Source organism: Myotis yumanensis, unplaced genomic scaffold (genome assembly GCF_028538775.1).
Source record: "Myotis yumanensis isolate MYYU_CA2020_CCGP unplaced genomic scaffold, mMyoYum1.0.hap1 SCAF_17, whole genome shotgun sequence".
Classification (NCBI taxonomy): Eukaryota; Metazoa; Chordata; class Mammalia; order Chiroptera; family Vespertilionidae; genus Myotis; species Myotis yumanensis.
The window spans coordinates 32,557,406-32,581,211 of NW_027223768.1; the positions used below are offsets into that span (position 1 = coordinate 32,557,406).

The 23,806-nt window shown below is 38.4% G+C and overlaps 1 protein-coding gene across 1 annotated transcript; it reads right to left on the bottom strand.

The window, feature by feature from the left end:
- Window positions 1-4,596: 4,596 nt before the first annotated feature.
- LOC138996173 (membrane cofactor protein-like) lies at window positions 4,597-23,240 on the bottom strand. Its single transcript, XM_070397127.1, has 11 exons — window positions 23,120-23,240; window positions 20,580-20,771; window positions 20,175-20,286; window positions 14,483-14,568; window positions 13,719-13,916; window positions 12,196-12,378; window positions 9,494-9,529; window positions 9,333-9,380; window positions 6,637-6,687; window positions 5,143-5,177; window positions 4,597-4,658 (listed from the first exon to the last, which is right to left on the bottom strand). The coding sequence occupies exons 1-11, from the start codon at window positions 23,238-23,240 to the stop codon at window positions 4,641-4,643; spliced, it is 1,080 nt and encodes a 359-aa protein (XP_070253228.1). The 3' UTR covers window positions 4,597-4,640.
- Window positions 23,241-23,806: the final 566 nt, after the last annotated feature.

Consider the following 23,806-nt stretch of genomic DNA (forward strand, 5'->3'; position numbering starts at 1 on the left):
CACCATTCTCCAACCTACCCTGAAGCACCTCCAAGGTTTGCTGGAAATGGTGGTTCACCTCCAAGATCCTAAACAGGCAGTTAGCACCCGCCCCAGGAAGGGTGGAGAGATAACAAGAGCTGGCCCCAGTCATCATTACGCCTTTCCCTGTTCTAGTCTCAGAAAACTCTTTTTTGTCTTCTAGATATCGTAAGGACCGGACCCTAAACACCAAGTGGAAAAAGGGATCCCCACTTCCACAGGTGTACACCCCCCTTCCACAGATAACAGAGCCAGGTCCTTGTCCAGATTTGCCATTAATCAGGCATAATTGGGGACAATACTGAGATTCCCGTGGTTGAATTCTGCTATTGAATCCTTTCGAGGCCAGCTGGATTTCAAAATCACCAAGATGACTTGGCCACTGTATTGGGCCCCAAACCCCATTGTAAATGCCTCTGCTCCTATTCCCTTGGGAGGACCCCAGGGAAGGTAATTTATTGAACACTGTGCCATTAAGGATATTGGGTCTCAACCTATAGGGCCCTTGCTGTTTTGGAACTAAACGTTTTATTGAAGAGAAAATACACATAACATGAAAAATACACAGGTATATTAAGTCAAATTCCTGGTTGTGATTAATGCCATGATTGGCAGGATGAGTAGGAATTGAAAAGAGGGAGGACTTCTGTGGTGAAACCATCTCAATTCTGGAACATTAAGAATGAGCTGCTGTAGCCAAACCAGTTTGGCTCAGTGGATAGAGCATCGGCCTGCGGACTGAAAGGTCCCAGGTTCGATTCCAGTCAAGGGCATGTACCTGGGTTGTGGGCACATCCCCAGTAGGAGGTGTGCAGGAGGCAGCTGATCGATGTTTCTCTCTCACCGATGTTTAACTCTCTCCCTTCCTCTCTGTAAAAAAATCAATAAAATATATTAAAAAAAAAAAAAAAGAATGAGCTGCTGTAAAAAGGAAGGAACTCCTACCATTTGCAACAGCATGGATGGAGCTGGAGAGCATTATGCTAAGTGAAATAGGTCAGTCAGAGAAAGATAAATATCACATGCTCTCACTCATTTGTGGATTATAATGAACAACATAAACGGATGAACAAAAACAGATGTAGAGACAGAGAAGCATCGATCAGATGCTCAAAACTCAGAGGGAAGGGAGGGGAGGGTGGGGGTGAGGGGGAGAGATCAACCAAAGGACTTGTATACATCCATATAAGCATGAGTGATGGATGTGGACAACAGGGGGCAAGGGTGAGGGCAGGATTGGGGGGATGAGGGGACATTGGGGGGATAAGGACACATTTGTAATATCTTAATCAATAAAGGGAAAAAATTAAAAAATTTAAAAAAGAATGAGCAAGATTTACTTGTAGAGTTGTGAGTAAATCTGTGAGACTGGTTTTTAAAAAGAGTAACATGAGGGATATTAAAGAGCATACGAAAGGAGCTGACATTCTGTTCTTTAGTTGGCAAAGAATCAAAATGTCAGCAATTGTGAGTCAACGCATTGGGAGCAGCAGCATCCTCAAATGTTTAGTTTTTACATAACTGTTGTATGTTGAAAGTTTTAAAATTGGCATGGCTTTTACACCATTCCTGTTTAGAGTTTATCCCAAAGAAATGTCAAAGCTGTGAGCAAAGATGGAGAATTTTAGAAAAATATAAATGCTAAGTGTGGAGCAATACTATTAAGAAATTTATGGGAATCCTAGGCAGCATGCAGTGTAAAAATATCAATGTAACTGACAGATTTGTAAGTGGACAAAACGGACTCTAAATGACCCTTGGCGTTACCTTTATTTAACAGCTGCTATTGGGGGCGGGGGGGGGAGCAGATGGTCTGATAAAAGGACAAGGGAACGTTACTCTACTGAGCCCACTGCTTTAGTTTCATTGCTACTAATTGGTCTGCTGGACTATTTTTCTGGTTCAATCTTTGAAAGCTATATGCATGGAGAAACTTATCCATTTCTTCTAGATTGTGGAATTTGTTGGCAAATAATTGTAGAAATGTAATGGTTCTTTGTATTTCTGTGGTGTCAATGGTAACTTCTCCTCTTTCATTTATCATTTTTTTTATTTGGGTTCTCTCTTTTTCCTTGATGAGTTTGGCTAAAGATTTTTCAGTTCTCTTTATCTTTCCATTGAACCAGTTTGCATGGACCTTTTCTATGGTCTTTTTAAAAATTTCTATTTTCATTATTTCCATGCTGATCTTTATTATTATTTCATTTCTTCTGTATATTTTGTTTTGTTTGTTCTTTTTATCCAGTTCCTTTAGATATAAAGCTAGATTGTTTATTTGCAATGTTTCTTGGTTCTTGAGGCCTCTATGGCTATGAACTTTTCCTCGTAGAACTGCTTTTGCTCCATCCCATACCTTTTGAAAAGTTGTTTCTCATTTTTGTTTTCTCAAGATACTTTTGATTTCCTGTTTGATTTCCTTTTCGGTTCATGGTTGTTTAATAGCATGTTGTTTAGTTTTCACATATTTATGTTCATTTTGAGTTTTCTTTCTGTACCTGCTTGCTAGTTGTAAGCCACTGTGGTCAGAAAAGGTTTAAATAAATTAAATCTTGTTGAATTTACTGAGGCTTATTTTGTGGCCTAATATATGGTATATCATGGAGAATGTCCCTTATGTACTTTTAAAAATGTATTCTTCAGTTTTGGGATAAAATGTTCAATGAATGTCTATTAAGTCAATATGGTCTAGTGTGACAATTTAAAGGGCATTTCCTAACTAATTTTTGGTCTGGATGATGTATCCATTGATGTGAGTGGGACATTAAGATCCCCATACTATTATTGTATCACTGTGGATTTCTCCCTTCATGTCCATTAATACTTGCTCTATATATTTAGGGGTTCTTATGTTGGGTGTGTAAATATTTACAATTGTTATATCCTCTTCACTATTGAAATTTTATATTTATGTAGTGTCCCTTTTTGTGTTTTCTAACACTCTTTTGTATTTTGTCTGATATGAGTTTTACTATGCCAGCTTTCTTTTTGTTTCTATTCTCATGCAGTATCTTTTCCCATACCTTTATTTTCAATTTGTATGAGTCTTTCATGTAAAGTGGGTGTTTTGTAACTGGCAGATAGATGGATCATGTTTTTAAATCAATTCAGCCACCCTATACCTCTTTATTAGAGTATTTAATCCACTTATATTTAAAGTTATCAATAAATGTGTCCCAATTTTCACTTTGTTTCTTTGTTGTTGTTGTTGATGTTTTTGTAGTTCTCTGTTTTGTTTTTTTCTTCTTTTGATTCCTGCCCTTGTGGTTTGCTGGTTTTCTTTATTGTTTTACTTGGGTTAATTTCTCTTTATTCTTCATGTGTCTTTATAGGTTTTGGTGTGTGGCTATCATGAGGTTCATGTATTAGTATATCACTATTTTCAACCTTTTTCATCTCAATGCACACAGGCTAATCACTAAAATTCTGCAGCACACCAGAGATATATATTTTTGCTGGCCTGACAAAAAATGAGATATAATTTTGATTCATTCACACCAGGTGGCTATTGTTCTATAGGCTGTTGTCATTTCTTTATTTGACAATCTAAGGAAAAAGAGGTCAGTGCCCCTGACTAAATAGTCAAGTATTGCAAGTTTAAAAAAAATTCTTGTGGCACACTGGTTGAAAATTGCTGATCTATATACAGCAATCCATTTAAAATGGATAGGCATTTACATTTTAATATAGTCAAAAAAATACTACACTTTTACTCCCATACCTATGCTTTATGTTTTTGATGTCATATTTTAGATCTTTTCATTTTGTGTATCTCCTAACTACTCTTTGAAATTTGAGTTCAATTTGGTACTTTTGCCTTTTGACTCTTTGAACTTTTTAAATGTCTGACTTGCTGCTTTTGTTAAATATTTGTCATTACCTATGATTTTTTTCCTTTGTCATATTTTCTTATTTCTGGATATGGCCTTTCCTTCCCTTACCATTTCTTATAAAGCTGCTTTAATGGTGATGAACTCCTTCAGTTTTTGCTTGTTCAGGAAACTCTTTATCTTTTCCTTCAATTCTGAATGATATCCTTGGCAGTTAAATCATCTTAGGCTGTAGGTTCCATAAAGATCCATGATTCTCTGCAGAACTTAAACCTCAAACCACACAAATTTTTCTTACAGTCATAATAGCTAAAGCAATTCTGCCTAGTCTTCTTATGATATCATTAAAAGCAGCTGAAAATATTCTTAGCAAGAAATGCAATTCTGACAGCACACTAATGTAGACACATTTTTTTAAAAGGCAGCATACAATACAGAGTGCAAACAAAAGCTTCACAAAAGTATGTCAACAGTGAGAAGCACTGCCCAGCCGGTGTGGCTCAGTGGTTGAGCTTGGAACCATGAACCAGGAGGTCATAGTTCAATTCCCGGTTAGGGCACATGCCTTGGTTTCAGACTCATTCCCCAGTGTGGGGCATGCAGGAGGCAGCCAGTTGAGGATTCTCTCTTATCATTGATGTTTCTATCTCTCTCTTCCTCTCCCTTCCTCTCTGTGAAGTCAATAAAAACATATATTTTTTAAAAAGAGTGAGAAGTAGCAATAGGTTCAAGAAACATGTTTAATTTACTCTCTTTGGCTGATGTGAAGATATCTGTACACACCGGTGCCAATTACTGCAACGCCAAGAACTACAAGAAACCAGAAAACAAGTGACATGTAACTCTAAAAACAGATACCAAGTTCCAATCCAGCAGAAGAAATTTATGTTGGTTACATTTCAGTGGGAAAAAATACTATTTTATTAAGTGCATATACATTCCTAATCTATCTGAACTCGTCACTGTCTAAATGCAATTCCCTGGAATCACTTAGGGTCTGCAGTAAGTCAGACAAGAGTTCTTGCTTAACTTAGAATATTAATCAAGTCATATCTGGGATGAAAACTCATATTACTAATCATATAAAAATAAAGATTTGCTATTTAGGGTTTGTTATTAAGTGAAAATAGGGAATATAGAAAAATACACCATCACCAGAATAAAGTAGTGTATTCCATATAGACTGGTTTACTTAATTTGAAGCTATAAAAACTGTAGAAACTGGGAAATCATTTTTAAAAATGCACTTTTCCGCAGTACTACTTTAAGTGGTATCCAGCTTTGAGACACTTACTTGCTGAAGAACAATCAGAGCAATGAGTCCTTCACCTAGAAATAAATAAAACCAGTTTGAAGATAATTGAGCATCTGTGAGTCTGCAATAGTTGATACATTTAAATTTCGGTCACACCATCTACAAACTACATCAAAGAAAATGTTTATCAGCCTAGTTCAGTGTGACTGCTGATGCATCCAGCTCCTTTTGATCACAGAGCCTTCTAATTTGACCCCAGGCTGAGGGCCCAACAATGTTTTGTGTTGTAGCTACCACACTAGGTTATTTAATAATGGTTGTTATTAGAATCATTAGAATTCATTATATTAGAGAAAATTTGTTTTAAAAACATGGTATCTCATTATAGTTGGTTTAGTTCCATAGTTAATCTACCATTTCTTATGGTATTATTAGGGGTTGAATTTATATATTTTTTCACCAAAAGTTGGTCTGTGGAATAAGTCATAATGAAGGTATCTTATTCTGTCAAACAGATGTTATCTGCAGTCTTCACAAATAATACTTTATCTTATCATCAACCCCTCCTTATATCTTTCTTCAAAGGAACAGTAAGATATAATCATAATTACTAAGGAGATTCTAAGGATGTAAATGAAACACCAGGGCACATGGATAAAAATTATGCTTAGAAACTTAAACATACATTTTTTACTATACAGAGAGCAATAAATACTACCACCACATCTTAATTCTTGGTACTGTTAGTAGTATCTCTGCTTCTAAGCTGCCACAGTTTTTATTAAATTACTGTAGTGCAAAACATACAATATTAAGTTTTCTTGTACTCTTCATTTTTATAAAAAATTATCAAGTGCGTAACATCTTAAGATGGCAATGGATTTACTGATACAATGAGGTTGACCACAGTGTTCAGGGGAAAACATAAGAAGCCTAAGGTGCATTTCATGAAAAGGTTAACCTTACTAAACACATCTAGTGTAAATAAAAGCAATATTTTTTTTCATTTTACTCATCTAGAAATATTTATATTTCATTAATGGTACAACTATATTTTATCAGATACTTTAACATATGTTGTATGAACCTTGTGAGCCTACATAAAGTGTGATGCACCAGCCGATTGTAGAAAAAAACAAACCCCACTTATAGTATTTAGGGCTTGGATATACAGGTCTGAATAGGAAGAATTTAATCTATAAATTACCATCACAAAATAACACTATCATATAAAAAGCAAGTTATGTTCTATAAATTTTAACCTACATATAAACATAGCAATTGAAAAAGTGACCTCACCCTATAGGAATCCTAATTTGAGGCATCTTTTAAAAACTGTGTTAACTACATGTGTCTACATACTACTGCTTACATTTGTCATAGTATCTGCAACATTGAAATAAGTACTAATGTCAATTATCACTCATTTGAGACAGATTGTTCCTTCTCTAACTATAGATAATTGAATTATGCTATTTTCATGTAGAACTCTAAGGCCACATAATGCAGAGTCATCAATAGTCAAAATAATACCGTATTCCTTATTGCCTTTAGATGGTGGTTTACTACTTTGAGTGGAATGCTCTAGAAAAAAAAAAAGAAAGTTAAAAAAGTAAAGACAATAAAACCTTTGTAAAAAAACAAAAAAAAACCTCTTAAAATTTTATTTTTCTTTTATAAGTTACCTTAATGTTTTTTCATTAAAAGTAGTATAAAGTATTATAAATGTATATGTCATCAGCATTCTTCTTACTATCCATTAATATTTCTCATAACAATATTCTTGGTAGAGCAAACAAATTTATCATTAGTATTTTGTTAAAATTAGCTGTGACAGGGTTCTGCCCTGCGGCTCCCCACTGTCAGGCCAGGCGATGGTGTTTCAGACAAAGAAACAGACCACAGAGCCCTGCTGCCACTTGGACTCCCCAAACTCGCCTCCTGTTGCCCTTGGAGTCGGGTCCAGGAGTATATTATCTGTAAACCAAGAGCTGCTGCAGTAGAATCCCTGTATCCCTCTGTGACTGAACCCTAAGAGGGTTGCTTGGGATGGGCCCCCAAAGAGGTCAGGGGTTGCCACTGTGCTGAAGGCAAAACAAACCCCACCCCCAAGCAGCACAGCTGTACTGTCTTATAGAAGCCATGGAGGTTCAAGACTGGGAGAGCAAAGAGGTAAAAATCTTGCGATTCAGCACCATCTACTGGGGGGAGAAGGGGGTCCCAATATAAGGTGACAGGAGAAGATTTGACTTTGGGTGATGGGTACACGGTGCAATATACAGAGCTTGTCACATAGAAACCCACATCTGAAACCTATATGTCCATGTTGATCAATAAAAAAATAAAATTAACCTGTGGATTCAATGTGACCTACTTAAAACATAGGAAGGCTTAATAAATGATTTAGAATCTCATCCACAATTAAAGGAAATTGCAACATAATAAAAGCCATTTACAAAAAATCCTCTATACCAGTGGTTCTCAACCTTCCTAATGCCACGACCCTTTCATACATTTCCTCATGTTGCTCCCCAATTTCATTGTTACAAATTGAACATAATTAAAGCATAGTGATTAATCACAAAAACAATATGTCATTATATATGTGTTTTCCGATGGTCTTAGGCGACCCCTGTGAAAGGGTCATTTGACCCCAAAGGGGTCGCGACCCACAGGTTGAGAACCGCTGCTAAGTGAAATCAGACAGAAGTGATTCCACTTCAGTGAGGTGCCTATAATAGTCAAGTTCATAGACAGAATATTAAATAGTGCTTATCAGGCCTAGGGGAGGGTGAATAGAGGGTTAATGGATGTAATGTTCCCATTTGAGATGATGAAAAAGTTTTGGAGACACAGTAGTAATGGTTGCACAACAATGTGAATGTACTTAATAGCATCTAAATGTACCCGTAAGTGGTTAAAATGATAAAAAATAAAATAAAGTAAAATAAAAGTTGTTCTACAAAAATGAACATAGAATCCAAACATTTCTGAAACTGTTCTGACAGATATTGTAACATAGAGTTCTACAGTGAGAAAACATGATTTGGTACTGGCAAAGGCATGGGCAGAATTCAAGGGAACAGAGACAACTAGAACACTAATGAATTTAATGTATGATAAACCTGGCACTTCAAACAGTAGGAGAGCAGACAAAACATGAGAGTGGGTGGAGTGTAAAGGAACCCTATCAGTCCATATACCATAATGAATTTCATATGTGCCAACAATTTAATGCAAAGAATGCAATCAGAATACATGGTTGAAGTGTTTGTAATTTGTGCGTGGGGAAGACCTACAGCTTTTAGAATAAAAACACAACACTCACAGCCCTTGGAGGAGAAAAGATCAATAAATCCAACTTAATGTAAAACTTCTGCACATATAAATGACCACTGATAGGAAAACAGTTAAATAAAATTTGGCATATACCAAAGTCATCACCAAGAAGGTGATTAGGAATAAATCTAAACACCCCCCACCCCAATCTAAGACAGTATGCATAAAACATGCAAGTTTTAGAAAAATATAAACAGCATGATGCCATTTCTGGATAAGAAAAAAGAAAAAAATACCAAAATATGTATAATTGCACATATAAGGATATTGGTGTATAGAAATAGATGAAAAGACACCTAACCTATTATGTGATTAACTCAGGTAATGAACTAGAAAAAGAGGAAACTATCTTTTATTCTGTATACTTTTGTAATATTTGAAATTCTCCAAATTAAGCTGTATGCTACTTATGCAATGAAAATGTACAAAAATGTAATATATATCAAACTGTTTATATATTGGCTATTAACAACCAAAGGACTTGTATGCATGCATATTAACATAACCAATCGATACAGACACTGGGGCGGTGGGGGCTTGCCTGGGGTGGGAATGGCTGGGGCAGGGGGTGGGGAGATCAATTGGGGAAAAAGAAGACATATGTAAAACTTTAGACAATAAAAAATTATTTTTAAAAGTGGCTATGAAAAATAAGGCAATGAAAAGAAACCTAGAAAGTAATGTTCACTTCACTTCAAAAAGAATTTAATTTATAATGAGTTCTGATAAATTAATAAGAAAATATTTTCTAGAACATAAATAAATATAGACCAAAAAAGTTTCATTTCACTGATTAATTAAAGAAATGTAAATTGATACATGGCATCATTTTTTTACCCATCACCTTATGAATGTCTTAAGAATATAAGTAAGATAAAGAGTTACCGAACCTAGAAAACTTGTCACTGGAGGCGTGGCTGGATTAATAGGGTTGACACCTGGAAAGATAAATTTGATTCTATTCACCAGATTTATCAGTATAAAATTAATCATTTAATTTGATTTTTTATTATTTTAAAAGATTATTTCTCAAAATGAAAAATACACTTACTTTCTAAACTTTGCAGTTCTACCTCTGGGAAGTCACCTAAATACATAAAAATGTTTGCATAAGAATGTTTACTGTAGCTTTGTATTTTGTAACATAAATCTTAGAAGTTTAATAATAAATCATAAAATAACATCTTCAGAGTAAATCTATATATCTTTTAAAAAAATTAACATCCAAGTAATATCATAATACATAATTTTTAAATTTTCTTCTTTTCCACTTAGTATTTCACAGATTTTTTTTTATATTTGCACAATTACATCTACCTTATCACCATTGTATGTTGCTAGTATTCCTTTTTTGTAAAGTCTTTCTGTAACTGATGATAAAAGTAATTGAGAGATTTTGATATTTAAGGAAAGATTCCTGCTCTTTATGTTCTTCATAAAATTTCCGCATATTTAATTATCTCCTATTTGAGACACTAAATTGTATCACTCTTTTGAAATCCTTTGTAAATTTTTATGGTCAACTCCATCAAAAGAGCATATCTGCAAACCTGGTATTCCACTGTGCGTATACCCAGTAGGAGCCTGTGAGTAAACACAATGAGTTGATGAATATAAACTTCACATGCAATTTTAATGTACCAGTCCACCAAAAAAAATCTCTTTCTCCCTGAAACCTCACAACACTCAACTAAGATTCTCAAGCAGGCTACCAGTTACCAGATATACAGGAGTTATAAAAAGGTGTTCTCATTACCATGTTAGCATGCATAATTCCCCTGAATCCTTTAAAATATTCAGACAACAGGAAATATATAAATAAATTAGAAGCCAGTAATAGAATTTGTTTGAGTTCAACACCCTCATTAAATGACAGGAAACTAAACCCCATAGAAATAATGTAATTGAGTAATCAGAGCCAATCTAGGACTCTGAGCGAGATCAGCCCAATCTAATAATCTTCACACTATGGTAGTTTCCCCACATCCATAGGGGATATGTCCCAAGACCCCCAGTCAATGCTTGGAATAACACATACTACCAAACGTGTGTATGTGTGTGTGTGCATATATATGTATATATATACTAGCATTATGTTGGCCCCTACACATACATAACTATAATAAAGTTTAATTTACAAATTAGGCACAGTAAGAGATTAACAACAATAATAAGACAGTAAAACACATATAACAATATCTTATAATAAAAGTTAGGAATGTGGTCTCTCATTCTCAAAATATATCATTGTACTATACTCTCCCTTCTGCCTAAAGTAATGAGATGAAGTGAGTTGGATACAGTGGACCAAGGACTGATTCACATCCCAAGTGGGACAGAGTGGGCTACCATGAAATTTCATCATGCTACTCAGAATGGCGAGTATTTTAAACGAATGAATTGTTTATTCTGGGAATTTTCCATTTAATATTTTGGACCACAGTTGCAGGTAACTAAAATAGCAGAAAGCAAAACCCCAGATAAATGGTGACTACTGTAGTCCTCTTGTTTCAACTGCAACCAATGGGTAGCCAGAGATAGCAGCACTGAAATCAGGAAGACAGTTCCTTCCACCAAATGAAAATAATCCTGCAGGTCTTAAGCAGAGCAGCTGATAAGTAGTCCATGCAGCAAGACCTCCATTTCATTCTGCCTTTCCGTGATGATATTTATTTTTTGTTGTCAAATTAAAAAAATTCCCAGTAAGGAGAAAAATCGTAATTGTATGAGGAGAGGAGAGGTGGGAGCAATAGAAACATGGGTCTTGTTCTGGAGACAGCAGACATTTTGAAATTTTCCAGTTTAAGTGGGAAAATTGAAATGGTTGCAGTTTGGGAAATGAAACAGTCCCATACTAGTGAGATTCCCTGTAACAGGTGTCACCAGATCACTTTTTAAATGAATTAAATAGCGAAGCTGATGACACATAAAAAAGACACATTAAAAAAACAGAAGCCACAGACCTTCCAATTCCTGAATACTGATTGGAGTGATGCTGTGAATCTATGAGTTTCCTTTAAGAGCTTCCTATATGACAGGCGCTGTGCTAAGTGCTTTAAGTGCATCCCATTTTAACTTTTCTATTACCCAGGAAGGAAGACATTAAATCATTTTTCATATAAGTGAGCACATTTACTAGTAAAGCTTGTTATTGCCCAAGTTTTCACACCTATTTATATCTGTGGACTATGGCAACAACTAGAATAGCTGCAAAAAGGTTATTTTTCTTTTTATTATTAAAATGACGGATGACCAAGTCACCAGACAGCCAAAAGATTTTTTTAAAAAATCCATAGCTATTTAAACAATTTAGAAAAATAAAAGCAGGAAGTTACTAAGCCTGAGACATGAGAAACTGTAGGTTATTTCCTGGGAGGAGTTGACATTGAAAAACAAAATAATGTAAACTGGATCAACCACTTGGTTATTATTTTCATTTTACGAAACGATGCCTTTCATTCTTGACTCATATAGGTGAAATTTCCCACGCTTCAATTTATTTGAAAAAATGTTTCCTATATATTTTGACACATAAAAATACCAAATAACAGAAATTTAGGCTCATGTGTAATGTACATGATGTGTTAAGAGCCTATCAAAACATAAATTATATGTCATACCTCTGTTCAGACAATGAACACAACACAGAGTCACATGCAAAAATTACTTGCTTCTTTGCAATTATTCTGTATCACTGATATTTAATGTCAAAGAAATAAAATAAAATAAGAAAGAAAAAGACACCCTTTGTACCTTTAATACATTCTGGCATCTTGGGCTCCCAATTTTTGTTAACTCCACAGACAACTGTCTTGCTGCCTTCAAGGTGAAATCCCTCCAGGCACTCAACTGTAACCTCAGATTTGTAATAATATTTTTCCCTAAGTCCAGAAATGACTTTCCCATTCTTGAGTACTGGATATTGACATTTGACCACTGAAAAGCGAAGAAATACCCAAATGAATGGAAAATTGTTTTAACCTAGGGCAGAAACATTACTGCAAAGTAGTACTTTCCACTGGGAACAAGGAGACAACAAATGGAAGTCAGGATATTAATTAAATAAAAGACTTTAATTCCAGGGAAACAGATATAGAGATATCTAATAACCTTTTCCCACCTAGAACAGACTCTCATGATAGATTATTGGTTTCTTATGTGTTTTTCCAATAGTGGCAAGTTTTGAAAAGGTCTGACTACCAGATACAAATTCTGGGCAAGTTCAAAAGCAACTTCTGATTCTCCTTAATTTGGGGATTTAAAAAAAAATTCATGCTGACACTGATTACAGTACGCTGCTTTTCAGAAAGGCAGGGAAGACTCTAGTGAGAAAGTTATACTTGAGCTCAAGTTTAAAAGAAGCTAGCCATGCAAAGATATGAAAGGAAACGTTGTTAGGTAGCAACAACATACATGAACTGGAATATTTAAAAAATAGAAAGGCTGCACAGCTGGCGTGGCTCAGTGGTTCAGCATCAACCTATGAACCAGGAGGTCACTGTTTGATTTCCGGTCATGGCACATGCCCAGGTTGTGGGTTCGATCCCTAGTATGGAGCATGCAGGATGCAGCTGATCAGTGATTCACTCTCATTATTGATGTTTCTATCTCTCTCTCTCCCACTTCCTTCCTCTCTGAAATCAATACAAATATTAAGTTTCAACTGCTAATAGATTATTGCTAGTAAATAGATACGGAATTTAATACTGCACATTTAGTTATTGTCTAAAACTTCAGCCTTTCCTATTTTCCAAAAAGATAATCATGCCATAAGTGAATCAAGTCAATTTCATTTCTTCATTCCCACTATGTTTGCCTGTTTCCATATGTTGAATTGTTGTACTGGTGAGGCCCTTCAATACAATGCTGAATAGAGTGGTGAGAACAGACATCCTTGTATTGTTTCAATGTTAGGGGGAAATAAATTACTCTATGACAATAAGTAAAATGTTAGCTGTGAGATTCATGTAGGTGATTTTCATCAGTTCCTGTATTATTAGGTAACACTTTATTTTTAAGCCAGTGTGTGTTTTGTGGTGCTTTCAAGCAATAAAGTCATAATCCATGCAATACACAGTAATTCACAAGATATACAGTGAAATACCAAGAACAGGTGGGGCGAGGGGTAGGGAACTCTACAACTAGAGCTATTTTTTTCATATGACCTATTCTTAATTAATTTAGAAACCAATTTAACAGGAGAAACAAGAACATATGACTGTTTTGTTTATTTTTTGGTAAAGTAATTTGAAAGAAAGAAATGGAAAGATTATTACCTTTACACTCAGGAGGGTCACTACTCCATTGGTTTCGCCCAGAACAAACAAGCCTGCTCTCTCCAACCAGGGAATATTCATCTGGCCCATTCGAAGGCTTACAACTGTAAGTGACTACTTCACTATATTCAAATGCATCCTTGTGGCTATTGCTGAATTCTCCATTGGGTATTTGTTGAGGTGGTTGACACAAAATCCCTTAAAAAGAGGACAGGACAGGCAAAAGAAAGGTAAAAGATTAAGACAGCATTAATAATATCTTCAGAACTTCTTCAATAAATTCATTAACATATGAGTTCTATAATCTAGTTGCATATCCAATATCCATTTGGAACAAAATTTCTATGAAAAAATGTAATATCTTTTTCATCCTTAAGCGTATGTAGTGCAATCTGCCAAAGGTACAAATGGTGTGTTAAGGCAACAGCCCAATCGTGAGGTCTATATTTAAGCCACATATTGATGAGTGTGCAAACACATAAAACAATGCCACTATTCTCACTTTTTGAAAATTTTGGTTTTCCTTTAAAAAATATGTTGTATATATTAATGTGTATTGTGCTTACTGTTCTCAATAATGAATTCATAAATAATTATTTTAAAAACTTTTCAGGGTTAATTCCAATATAATGGAATAGCAATAGCCATATCCCACCTGAAGAAAAGCTATGTGGGGGTCTTTTAAAATTTAAAAGCATGAAGTCAAGCCAAGGCCAAAAGTTTGAGAACTACTGCTCTAAATTCTAAAGAGAGAATATACTTACTTTCACACTGTGGGGGACTATCACTCCATTCCACATTATTTCCAGAAACTTCACAATATAGATTTTTTGTTCCAAGTAAGTAATAACTAAATGAGAACGGAAAAAAATACTGATTTCTTTCTCAGTTAAGAAGAAATCCATAATTACAAAGAAAAACTTCATGTGGTTGTTTTTCTGCACTTCAGTGGGCTTGAGGGAGAAGTTTCTTAAACAGAATATATTGAACATGCTAAACAAACCTGCAACTTAATGAAAGAGTTTCTGCATTTGAACACACGATGGTCTGGAGAAAAATGTCTACAAAGTCTGTCGGGCCTGACAGTCTGGTCTCTTTCTGTCTTCAGGAGGCACATCAACATTCACTTCTCCGAACTTGCTCATGCCATTCGGCTCAGTCATATACCAACTGAGCAGAGAGATCTGGGCCTCGCGCTTACCTGCCTGGATTCCAGTCCCAGCTCCAAGACTGGCTTGTTATTTGAGCTTCATGTTTCTATTTCTCAGATTCCTTATCTATGAAAACAGTATAATAGTATACAGCTCCTGGGGTTCTTTTGAGTAGTAGATAAATTAGCATCTGAGACACAGTAAGTACTATGTAAGTTTTAGGTTTGATGAATTGAATTGTGTTCCCAGTAGCAGCTCAGGAGAACTCCTTGATGGAAAAGCTCATGATTTAAAGTCACAGAACTCTCTCCTCCTTCTGGACTCTCCTTGTAAGTTTACTTCTTTGGTTCTTATGATTTACTATTTTCCTTTCGGTATATATTGTGCTTCTCAATAAGGCTAACACTTCTTTGACAATAATCTATGTTTTAACCTCCACAAGGTGCCAAGTAGGCTCTCTCTCTATGTAGCTATTGACTGCACATTCGCACTTGATCAAATTAAAATAGAGTCAGTAAAACGGCCTGTACATGCATCCAGCTGACTTTCCCGGAAGCCTCCTTCATTGGTCCTATATTATAATCTATTAGGAAAGGATTGTGGGATGGCGATGGGTAGGAAGCTTCAAGAACCGCTCTCCCCATTTTGACAACAATTTCTACTAGAATCTGCCTAATGTCACTGTTTTGAAACTCTGGAGTTTGTTGAAGGCTTGCAACTTCCAGAAAAGACTTGAGCAGGTAAATTGCACTAATATTGGTCAATTTCTGCTCTTAGCACAGTGGCAGCTACCCATGCTACCCCCATAGCTTGCAGCTGTGCTCCTGAAGCAGTTTATCAGCAGACTGAAGGAGCCAGCATGGGCTAAAAGGCCTGTGTTCTCCAAATATCAGGGGTGCCTGCTTTTATCACTGACTGATCTTTCTGGTCACAGAGAAGCAGACAAAGACGTGGGCAGCCATTGTTGTCATATCTCGCTTTTCCAATGTGTAAGCTTTTTCTTGCTGACTGAGGAGAATTCCAGTGATTTCTTCTTCATTTCTCGTGATTTCCCCTTTCATAAGCCAGATATTAAGATCTGGGACATTTAAAAACAACTACAGCCCTAACCAGTTTGGCTCTATGGACAGAGCATCGGCCTGCAGACTCAAAGGTCCCGGTTCGATTCCGATCAAGGGCATGTACCTTGGTTGCGGGCACACACCCAGTAGGGAGTGTGCAGGAGACAGCTGATCAATGTTTTTCTCTCATTGATGTATCTAAATCTCTATTCCTCTCCCTTCCTCTCTGTAAGAAATCTATAAAATATATTTTAAAAAATAAATTAATTTTTTAAAAAATTAAAAATAAAAAAAAACACAACTACATATGTGAGGAAAATTAGGAAGTGATTATGCATGTGCTGAGAAAGGCTCAGAAAAAAATCTGAGAAAACATTTAGTTTAACTGTCAGGCCAATCATCAGCACAAAGTCACCCTACAAAAATCCAAAAACAAAAAATTATATATACACACACACACACACACACACACATATATTAGAGGACTAGAGGCCCGGTGCACAAAAATTTGTGCACTCAGGGGTAGGGGGTCTCTCAGCCCGGCCTGTGCCCTCTCACAGTCTGGGGCCCCTTGGGGGATGACCATTTGTTGGCTTAGGCCTGTTCCCCAGGGGATTGGGCCTAAGCTGGCAATCAGACATCCCTCTGCCAGCCCGGCAGCCCTTGGGGGATGTCCACTTGCCAGCGGGGAGCAGACCTAAGCCGCAGTCAGACATGCTTAGAGCTGCTGAGGAGGCAGGAGAGGCTCCCACCACCACTGCTTTACTGGCAGCCATCAGCCTGGCTTATGGCTGAGCAGAGCTCCCCCATGTGAGAGTGCAGCTCCTGCATTGAGTGTCTGCCCCGTGGTGGTCAGTGTGTGTCATAGTAACCAGTCATTCCCAGTCTTTCTGCTGTTAGGGTCAGTTTGCATATTATCCTTTTACTATATAGGATAGTGGCCAGGTGCACAGGTGGGGTTGGCTGGTTTGCCCTGAAGGGTGTCCTGGATCAGGGAGGGGGTCCTGCTTGGGTGCCTGGCCAGCCTGAGTAAAGGGCTGATGGCTGTTTGCAGCTGGTCACAACCCTTCAGGGTGGGGGTCCCCACTGGGGTGCTGGCCAGTCTGGGTAAGAGGCTGAGGGCCGTTTTTAGGTTGGTGGGTGACTGAAGCTCCCAGCCTCTCCTTTTTTTCTTTTTTCTTTTTATTCTGGGATTTATTTACCTTCTATAGCTTTCACTGGAGCTGAGAGCCGGCTTTAGCTCTGAGGCCCGGCTCCAACTCTGAGGCCGCAACTGGCTGAAAGCAGGTATCTGGGTTTGTTTAGCTTCTATAATTGAAACATTGTTGCTTCCGGAGCTCAGAGCTGGGCCACGGCAGGCAGGGAGCCTTGACTTTCTCCATCTCTGGAGCAAGCAAGCCTCATGTTCGCTTCAGCTGCGTGGCTGCCGACCGTCATCTTTGTTGGCAGTTAATTTGCATATCCTTCTGATTAGCCAATGGGAAGCGTAGCAGAGGTATGGTCAATTACCATGTTTGTCTATTATTAGATAGGAGATATATATACAAACACCTATAAAAGGGTGGCAATCTGATTCCCATAGTCTCTCCATTATTAGATTCAAATGTTCAGTTCAACAACAACAACAACAAAAATCACAATGCATACAAAGAAACAAGATAATATGACCCATTCAAAGAAAAAGTAAATCAATAAAAAGTATCCCTGAAAAAAAAAAACACCTTGAGAAAAGATCTACTAGACAAAGACTTTAAAACAGCTGTCTAACACAAAATCTGGTGACAAGTTGGGGGTTTTTAGTTTTGCTGTTCTCTTTTCCTTCATGAAGTGGCAGACACAGAAAGGCAGATCTTTCTGAGTACCCTGATGGGCAAGGCTAGCACTCTCAAGTTTGAGCCCAATGACACCTTTGAGAATGTCAAAGCTAAAATTTAAGACAAGGAGGGCATCTTTCCAGGCAAACAGCACCTGCTTTTGGGGGCATGTTTGGAGGAAGACGCCACTCTGTCTGACTGTAAAATCCAGAAACAGCCCGCCCTACACTTGGTACTTTGCCTGTGGGGTGGAATCTATAAACCTTTTCTGCAAACTCCCCTGAAATACAATGGCCATAAGACTATATGACCCAAATGTTATGCTTGCCTGCAACCCAGTGCTATCAACTGTTTTAAGAACACACCAACAAACTGACTCAAGGAGATGCTCAAAAGAGGCCTTCCCACTTGGTCCTAGAGCTAGGAAGCCTTCAGAACGTATTCTATGAGAACAGCATTACAGTGATGCCAACAACAGAAAAAGACACTACAAGAAAAGAAAGCTACAGAATAGTATCCATTATGAACCTTGATGCAAAAATCTGCAACTAATTACAGCAAACAGAAATCAGAAAGATTATCCACCATGCACAAGTGAGATTTATTCCCAGAATGCAAGCGTGGCTCAACATATGCAAATCCATCTATTTAATCTGCCATATCAACAGAATGAAGGGTAAATCCACTTGATCATTTCAATTGAGCATTTGTCAGGATTCAACACTCTTGCATAGTAAATACTCAACAAACCAGGAACAGAAGGTAAGTACCTTAAGATAATACATGCCATAGATGAAATACCTACAGAAAACATCCTATTCAGTAGTTTAAATCCAAAAGCTTTTCTTCTAAGATCAGGAATAACTCAAGAATGCCCACTTTTACCATGTCTATTCAACATAGTGCTGGAAGTTTAGTCAGAGAAACTAGAGAAGAACTAAAAGGCAGGTCAGTCCTAACTGGTTTGGAACAGTTGATAGAGTGTCGGCCTGCGGACTGAAAGGTCCCAGGTTCGATTCCAGTCAAGGGCATGTACCTTGGTTGTGGGCACATCCCCAGAGGGGAGTGTGCAGGAGGCAGCTGATCGATGTCTCTCTCAAGGATGTTTCTAACTTTCTATCCCTCTCCCTTCCTCTCTGTAAAAAACCAATAAAATATTATTTTTAAAAAGGCAGCCCAATGGGTTATGGAGATATAAAATTATCACTGTTTGCAAATAATAAAATCTCATATGTAAAAAAACCCACTCTAGGCAGTTTGGCTCAGTGGAGAGTGTCAGCCTACGGACCAAAGGATCCCGGGTTCATTTCTGGTCAAGGGCACATACTTTGGTTGCAGGCTCATCCCTGGCCCAGGCCCTGGTCAGGGCTCCTGCAGGAGGCAACCAATTGATGTATTTCTCTCACATTGATATTTCTATATTTCTCTCTATCTCTTCCTCTCTCTTCCACTCTCCCTAAAAAATCAATGGAAAAATATCCTCAGGTAAGGATTAAAAAAAAAGAGAGAGAGAGAGAAAATCCTAAAGACTGTTTGTGCTTGCATGCACAAGCACGCAAACACACACACATACACACACACAAAACTGTTAGAACAAATAAATTAATGCAGCAAAGTAGCAGAATACAAAGTCAATATCAAAAATCAGTTGCTTTTTTATAGTGTATTACATTTACCCTGTAAGTGCACATTTTTATAAATGTCTAAATATATGCTACAAGAGGCGTGGTGCATGAAATTCATGCAAGGGGCTTGGCCCTCGCAGCCCCTGCTGCTGCCTTGGCTCTTGCAGCCCCAGCATCATCCAGAAGGTTGTCCAGATGGTCGTCCAGTAGGTCATGTAGCTGGTCAATCAGCATATTCGCTTTTTTATTATATAGGATTTAAAGAGTCCAAGAGAAAAAAGGCTATTACTATTAAGTGCGCAGAACTTGTTTTTGAGACTTTCACTCCTTTATAGCTACCTCAAAACTCATGTTTTCCAACAAAAGGATTTTGATCAATATTATAGTCCAGGCTAACCAGGTCAATGTTCACCAGGTAACACTTTACAGAGTTATATCCATGAACAATATCTTTGGTGGGTAAACCTACCTACCAAGTCTATAAGCCCTCCATCAACTCTGAGAGTTGGCCATTTTAAATAGGATATAATTTGTTGTTAAAGTAATGTCATCAAGATTACTACAAGTTTAATGCTAATGATAGGCTTATTCTTGCATGTAGTATTATAAAAGTTTCCTTTCCTTCACTTTTAATTTCTATTCATTACACATCTTCTCAGTCTGCATAAAAAGCCCAAGGGTTGATTGGCTGGAAGTACAACTTGTCACACAGAAAGCAAGATGAACTCAACATTATAGGAATGCTGAAGAAGAGAAGCAAACTGAAATAGTAACACTTACTGTATTCCTCTAAGGAGCAACTTACCCCTCATTACAAATATAGTGAGCTTGATAACCAAACTTGTCAGCTTCATTTACATAAGATATGTAGACTATTCGGCCATTGAGGGGCTCTCCTAGCTGCGGACATGTCTTTTCTAAAAGAAAAATTTCAAATGTGTTGTTACATGCCAATTTCAAAGCCAGTAAATACAAATCAAAATTCAATATTGCTCTTTTAAATGCATTTAACTATTTAAAGACCAAACTTAAGATTCACATTTACTCTGGCAAGCAATTGCCAAGAAAAAGATTCCCAGGAGATTTTCAAAGACATTATTATCTAGAATCTCCATTCTCATGGGAAAACCATCATGGTAATAGTGGACTGTGCAGTCTAAAATGTGTGGCAATATCCAGAGCAATACAAATAAAAGCTGTGTGTACTTACCTGTACAAGCCTCCTGGAGAGGAGGTGCCCATGTGCCATCAGGCTGACAAACAGCAGTGGTGGGGACTAAAGGTACAATACGCTTGTATCCTAAACGACACTTAAATTCTACTCTGTCCCCAGGACCATAAGATGCTTTAGGAGGACCGGTTAACGTCATGGTTTCAAATCTCATTGGATCATCACAGGCATCTGGGCATAAGAGAATAAGAACATGAAAAAGAAAAGTGTTTTGTCTTTTCCATCAGCCTGGGACTGTGGTCGGGCAGCAGGTAGTTAGTACAAAATGAATGGAAAGGTCCTTGGCAAGTTTTTATTTTTTTTTAATAAATTGATTGGGGTGACTTTGGTCAACATGAACATATAGGTTTCAGGTATGGGTTTCTGTGTTATATGATCTGTATATTGCACCATGTGCTCACCACCCAAAGTCAAGTCTTCTCCTGTTACCACATATTAGGACACTCCTCAACCCTCACTGCCTTCCCTCTGGAAAGCACCACACTGCTGTTTGTGTTCACGAGTTTCAGTTTTATACCCACATATGAGTGAAATCATATGGTTCATAGCTTTTTCTGAGTGACTTATTTCACTGAACATAATGTTCTCAAGGTCCATCCATCTTGTTGCAAATGGTGCTATTTCATCCTCTCTTATGGCTGAATAGTATTCCCTTGTGTATAAGTACCACATCCAGTGCTCTATCACAGGACACTTTGGTGGTTTCCATGTTTTGGCCACTGTGAATAATGCTGCAGTGGACATAGGGGTGCATACATCTCTGCAAATACATTTTAAAAGCAGATCTTCTTCTATGCCTTTCTCTTGCCTCTGTTGCCCTACTGCTGCCACACTGGATAGCTTGAGAGTCTGTGAATACCCTGAGCCTTGTCACATGTCTGAGTCTTTGCTCCCGAAGTTCTGAACACCTTTCCTCCCTGCTCAGCTGCAACTCCTGCTCAGCTGTTATCTTGTAGACTTACCTGCTCAATATCCCTAGGAAACATATTCTCCCTCCTCCAAGAGGCAGTGAACGGTCCCCTATTCTTGGACTCTCTTCTGCATAGATATCTCAGGTCACTGCTAGTGTTTTTGTGTTTACTAGTTAGCATGGCTGACTCCATCTATCCATAGGGCTGAAATACCTAGCACAGGATGTCCCCCAGAGTAGCTATTCAAAAGAAGTTGATACTAAACCACTGCTGTAGAACAGAGACAATGGTAAAGGAGATGCAATGAAAATAATCACTTGAAATATTGAAAATAATCACTTGAAACTCTAGACGCTGGGAAAGGATTTGGAAAGGTAATTTCTTTTGCTGCCTATCTGCCAGTATCCTGGTAACCTAGCAACTGATAGGAAAAGCACTGCTGTCATTGTATTGTAATTTGCACACTAAGGAAACTAAGAAACACTGTGTAAGCACTTGTTGATCTCCGTTTCTTTAATTAGAAAGAAAGAAAGAAAAGACCTAAAATAGGCAGAAGAGACCACTTGTAACAATCTATTGTGGGTTTTGGTGGAATGAGATTGCTCCTGGAAACACAAGTTTTCCCTTCTGCAACTTGGCGGCAGCATTTGGCAACTACCTCTGAGATTCAAGCCTCCCAGGCACAAGGCTGCCTACGAACCCTTCTTCTCCTGAGCTGCTTCAAGAGTGAAATGTTTGTTTTATCCGCGTAGTTTTCCCCGCCCAGCTTAGTGATTTCTCCTTTTTACTTTCTCTAAGTTTTATTTTATCCTGATTTTACCTTTCAACCTTAAACTTCACCTTGTTTTTTATCCGCTTCATTTCTACTTTTGTTCTCTCTCATGCTGTACCCTACATTCTGTTCATTTTCCTCTATTCCAAATAGCATGCAGTGTCCTTCAACTCTAGTTTGAAGCCTATTCTAAACTTTATCCTCCTTTAAAAATTTCCTTAGACCTTAACTGGTTTTGCTCAGTGGATACAGCGTGGGCCTGCGGACTGAAGGGTCCCAGGTTCAATTCCGGTCAAGGGCATGTACCTTGGTTGCGAGCACATACCCAGTAGGGAGTGTGCAGGAGGCATCTGATTGATGTTTCTCTCATCGATGTTTCTAACTCTCTGTCCCTCTCCTTTCTTCTCTGTAAAAAATAAATAAATAAATAAAAATAAAAAATAAATCAGTAAAATATATATATTTTAAAATTTCCTTTGGTGTTCTCCTTACCACCACGGTTCCCTTTCCTCTCTCATAGAAATGAACTGTTTAATGATCAGTAACCAGAATACTGATCAGAAGACTGTACCAGAAGACAGTGGCAATATGAGCCCTGCAAACTCTACACACACGGGAGGGCAGAGCCTCTCTCGCGCTCCGCGGTCCCTGCAGTAGCTTTTAGGTACCACTGAAAGGCCATCCGAAGCCGGGCTCCACCAGCACCACCCTGGTCAACCAAGCCCGTGCTTCCTACCCGACCCACAAAGCAAACCTCTCCCCGCCCTCGGCTCCAGTCGGCCAGCTCCCAGACTCTCTCCAGTTGCCTCCAGAGCTCCCACCTTTCCCGTCCCTACCAGAGCACATGGGCAGCAGGAGCCCTAGGGCCACCAACAGGATGCCAGGGGAGCGCCAGAAAGAGAAGGCGCTCGCGTGGCGGTGAGGAGGTGGCCAGCGCAGCTCGGAAGATGCCTTCATTTCCCAAGAGATCGGTAGGAAACCTGAGGGACAGCAAGCGTTTTTTACCTTTTTGAGAGCGGGTGTCAGACGCAACAATCCCCATTCAAAAGTGTCCAGTGCGGTGCCGCTGGTGGGCGTGGCCACGGCAGTGACGTCAGGGTCGGGCGGGGCCAATGGCAGGTGCAAGGCGGGGCCTGGGTGCGGGGCGGGGCGTTAGCCCCTGAGGGAATGGGGCGTGGCCTGGCCAACATCTAACCCACCTGGTGGCTGGCAGCTCAGGCTCCGCCCTCGGCCACCTGGACTCACCCTTTACTCCCTGCCTGGAAGCACAGCCAGGGTTTGCAGGAAATGGTGGTTCACCCCTGACTTCATAAACAGGTACCATTTTCAAAGGCTGCCCAGGTGAGACTGCTCTACATCAAAGACAGAACTGTTTTCCTCGGAGGCGTCATTAATAGCATGGACACCTCCAACAGATTCGGAGGAAATACACCCCTGCCCCCTTTCTTCCCTGTCACTGTCCTTCAGTTCTATTCCCTTAGCTCTCTACCTGTGTACTAAGAACTTTCCATGAGCAGGGCATC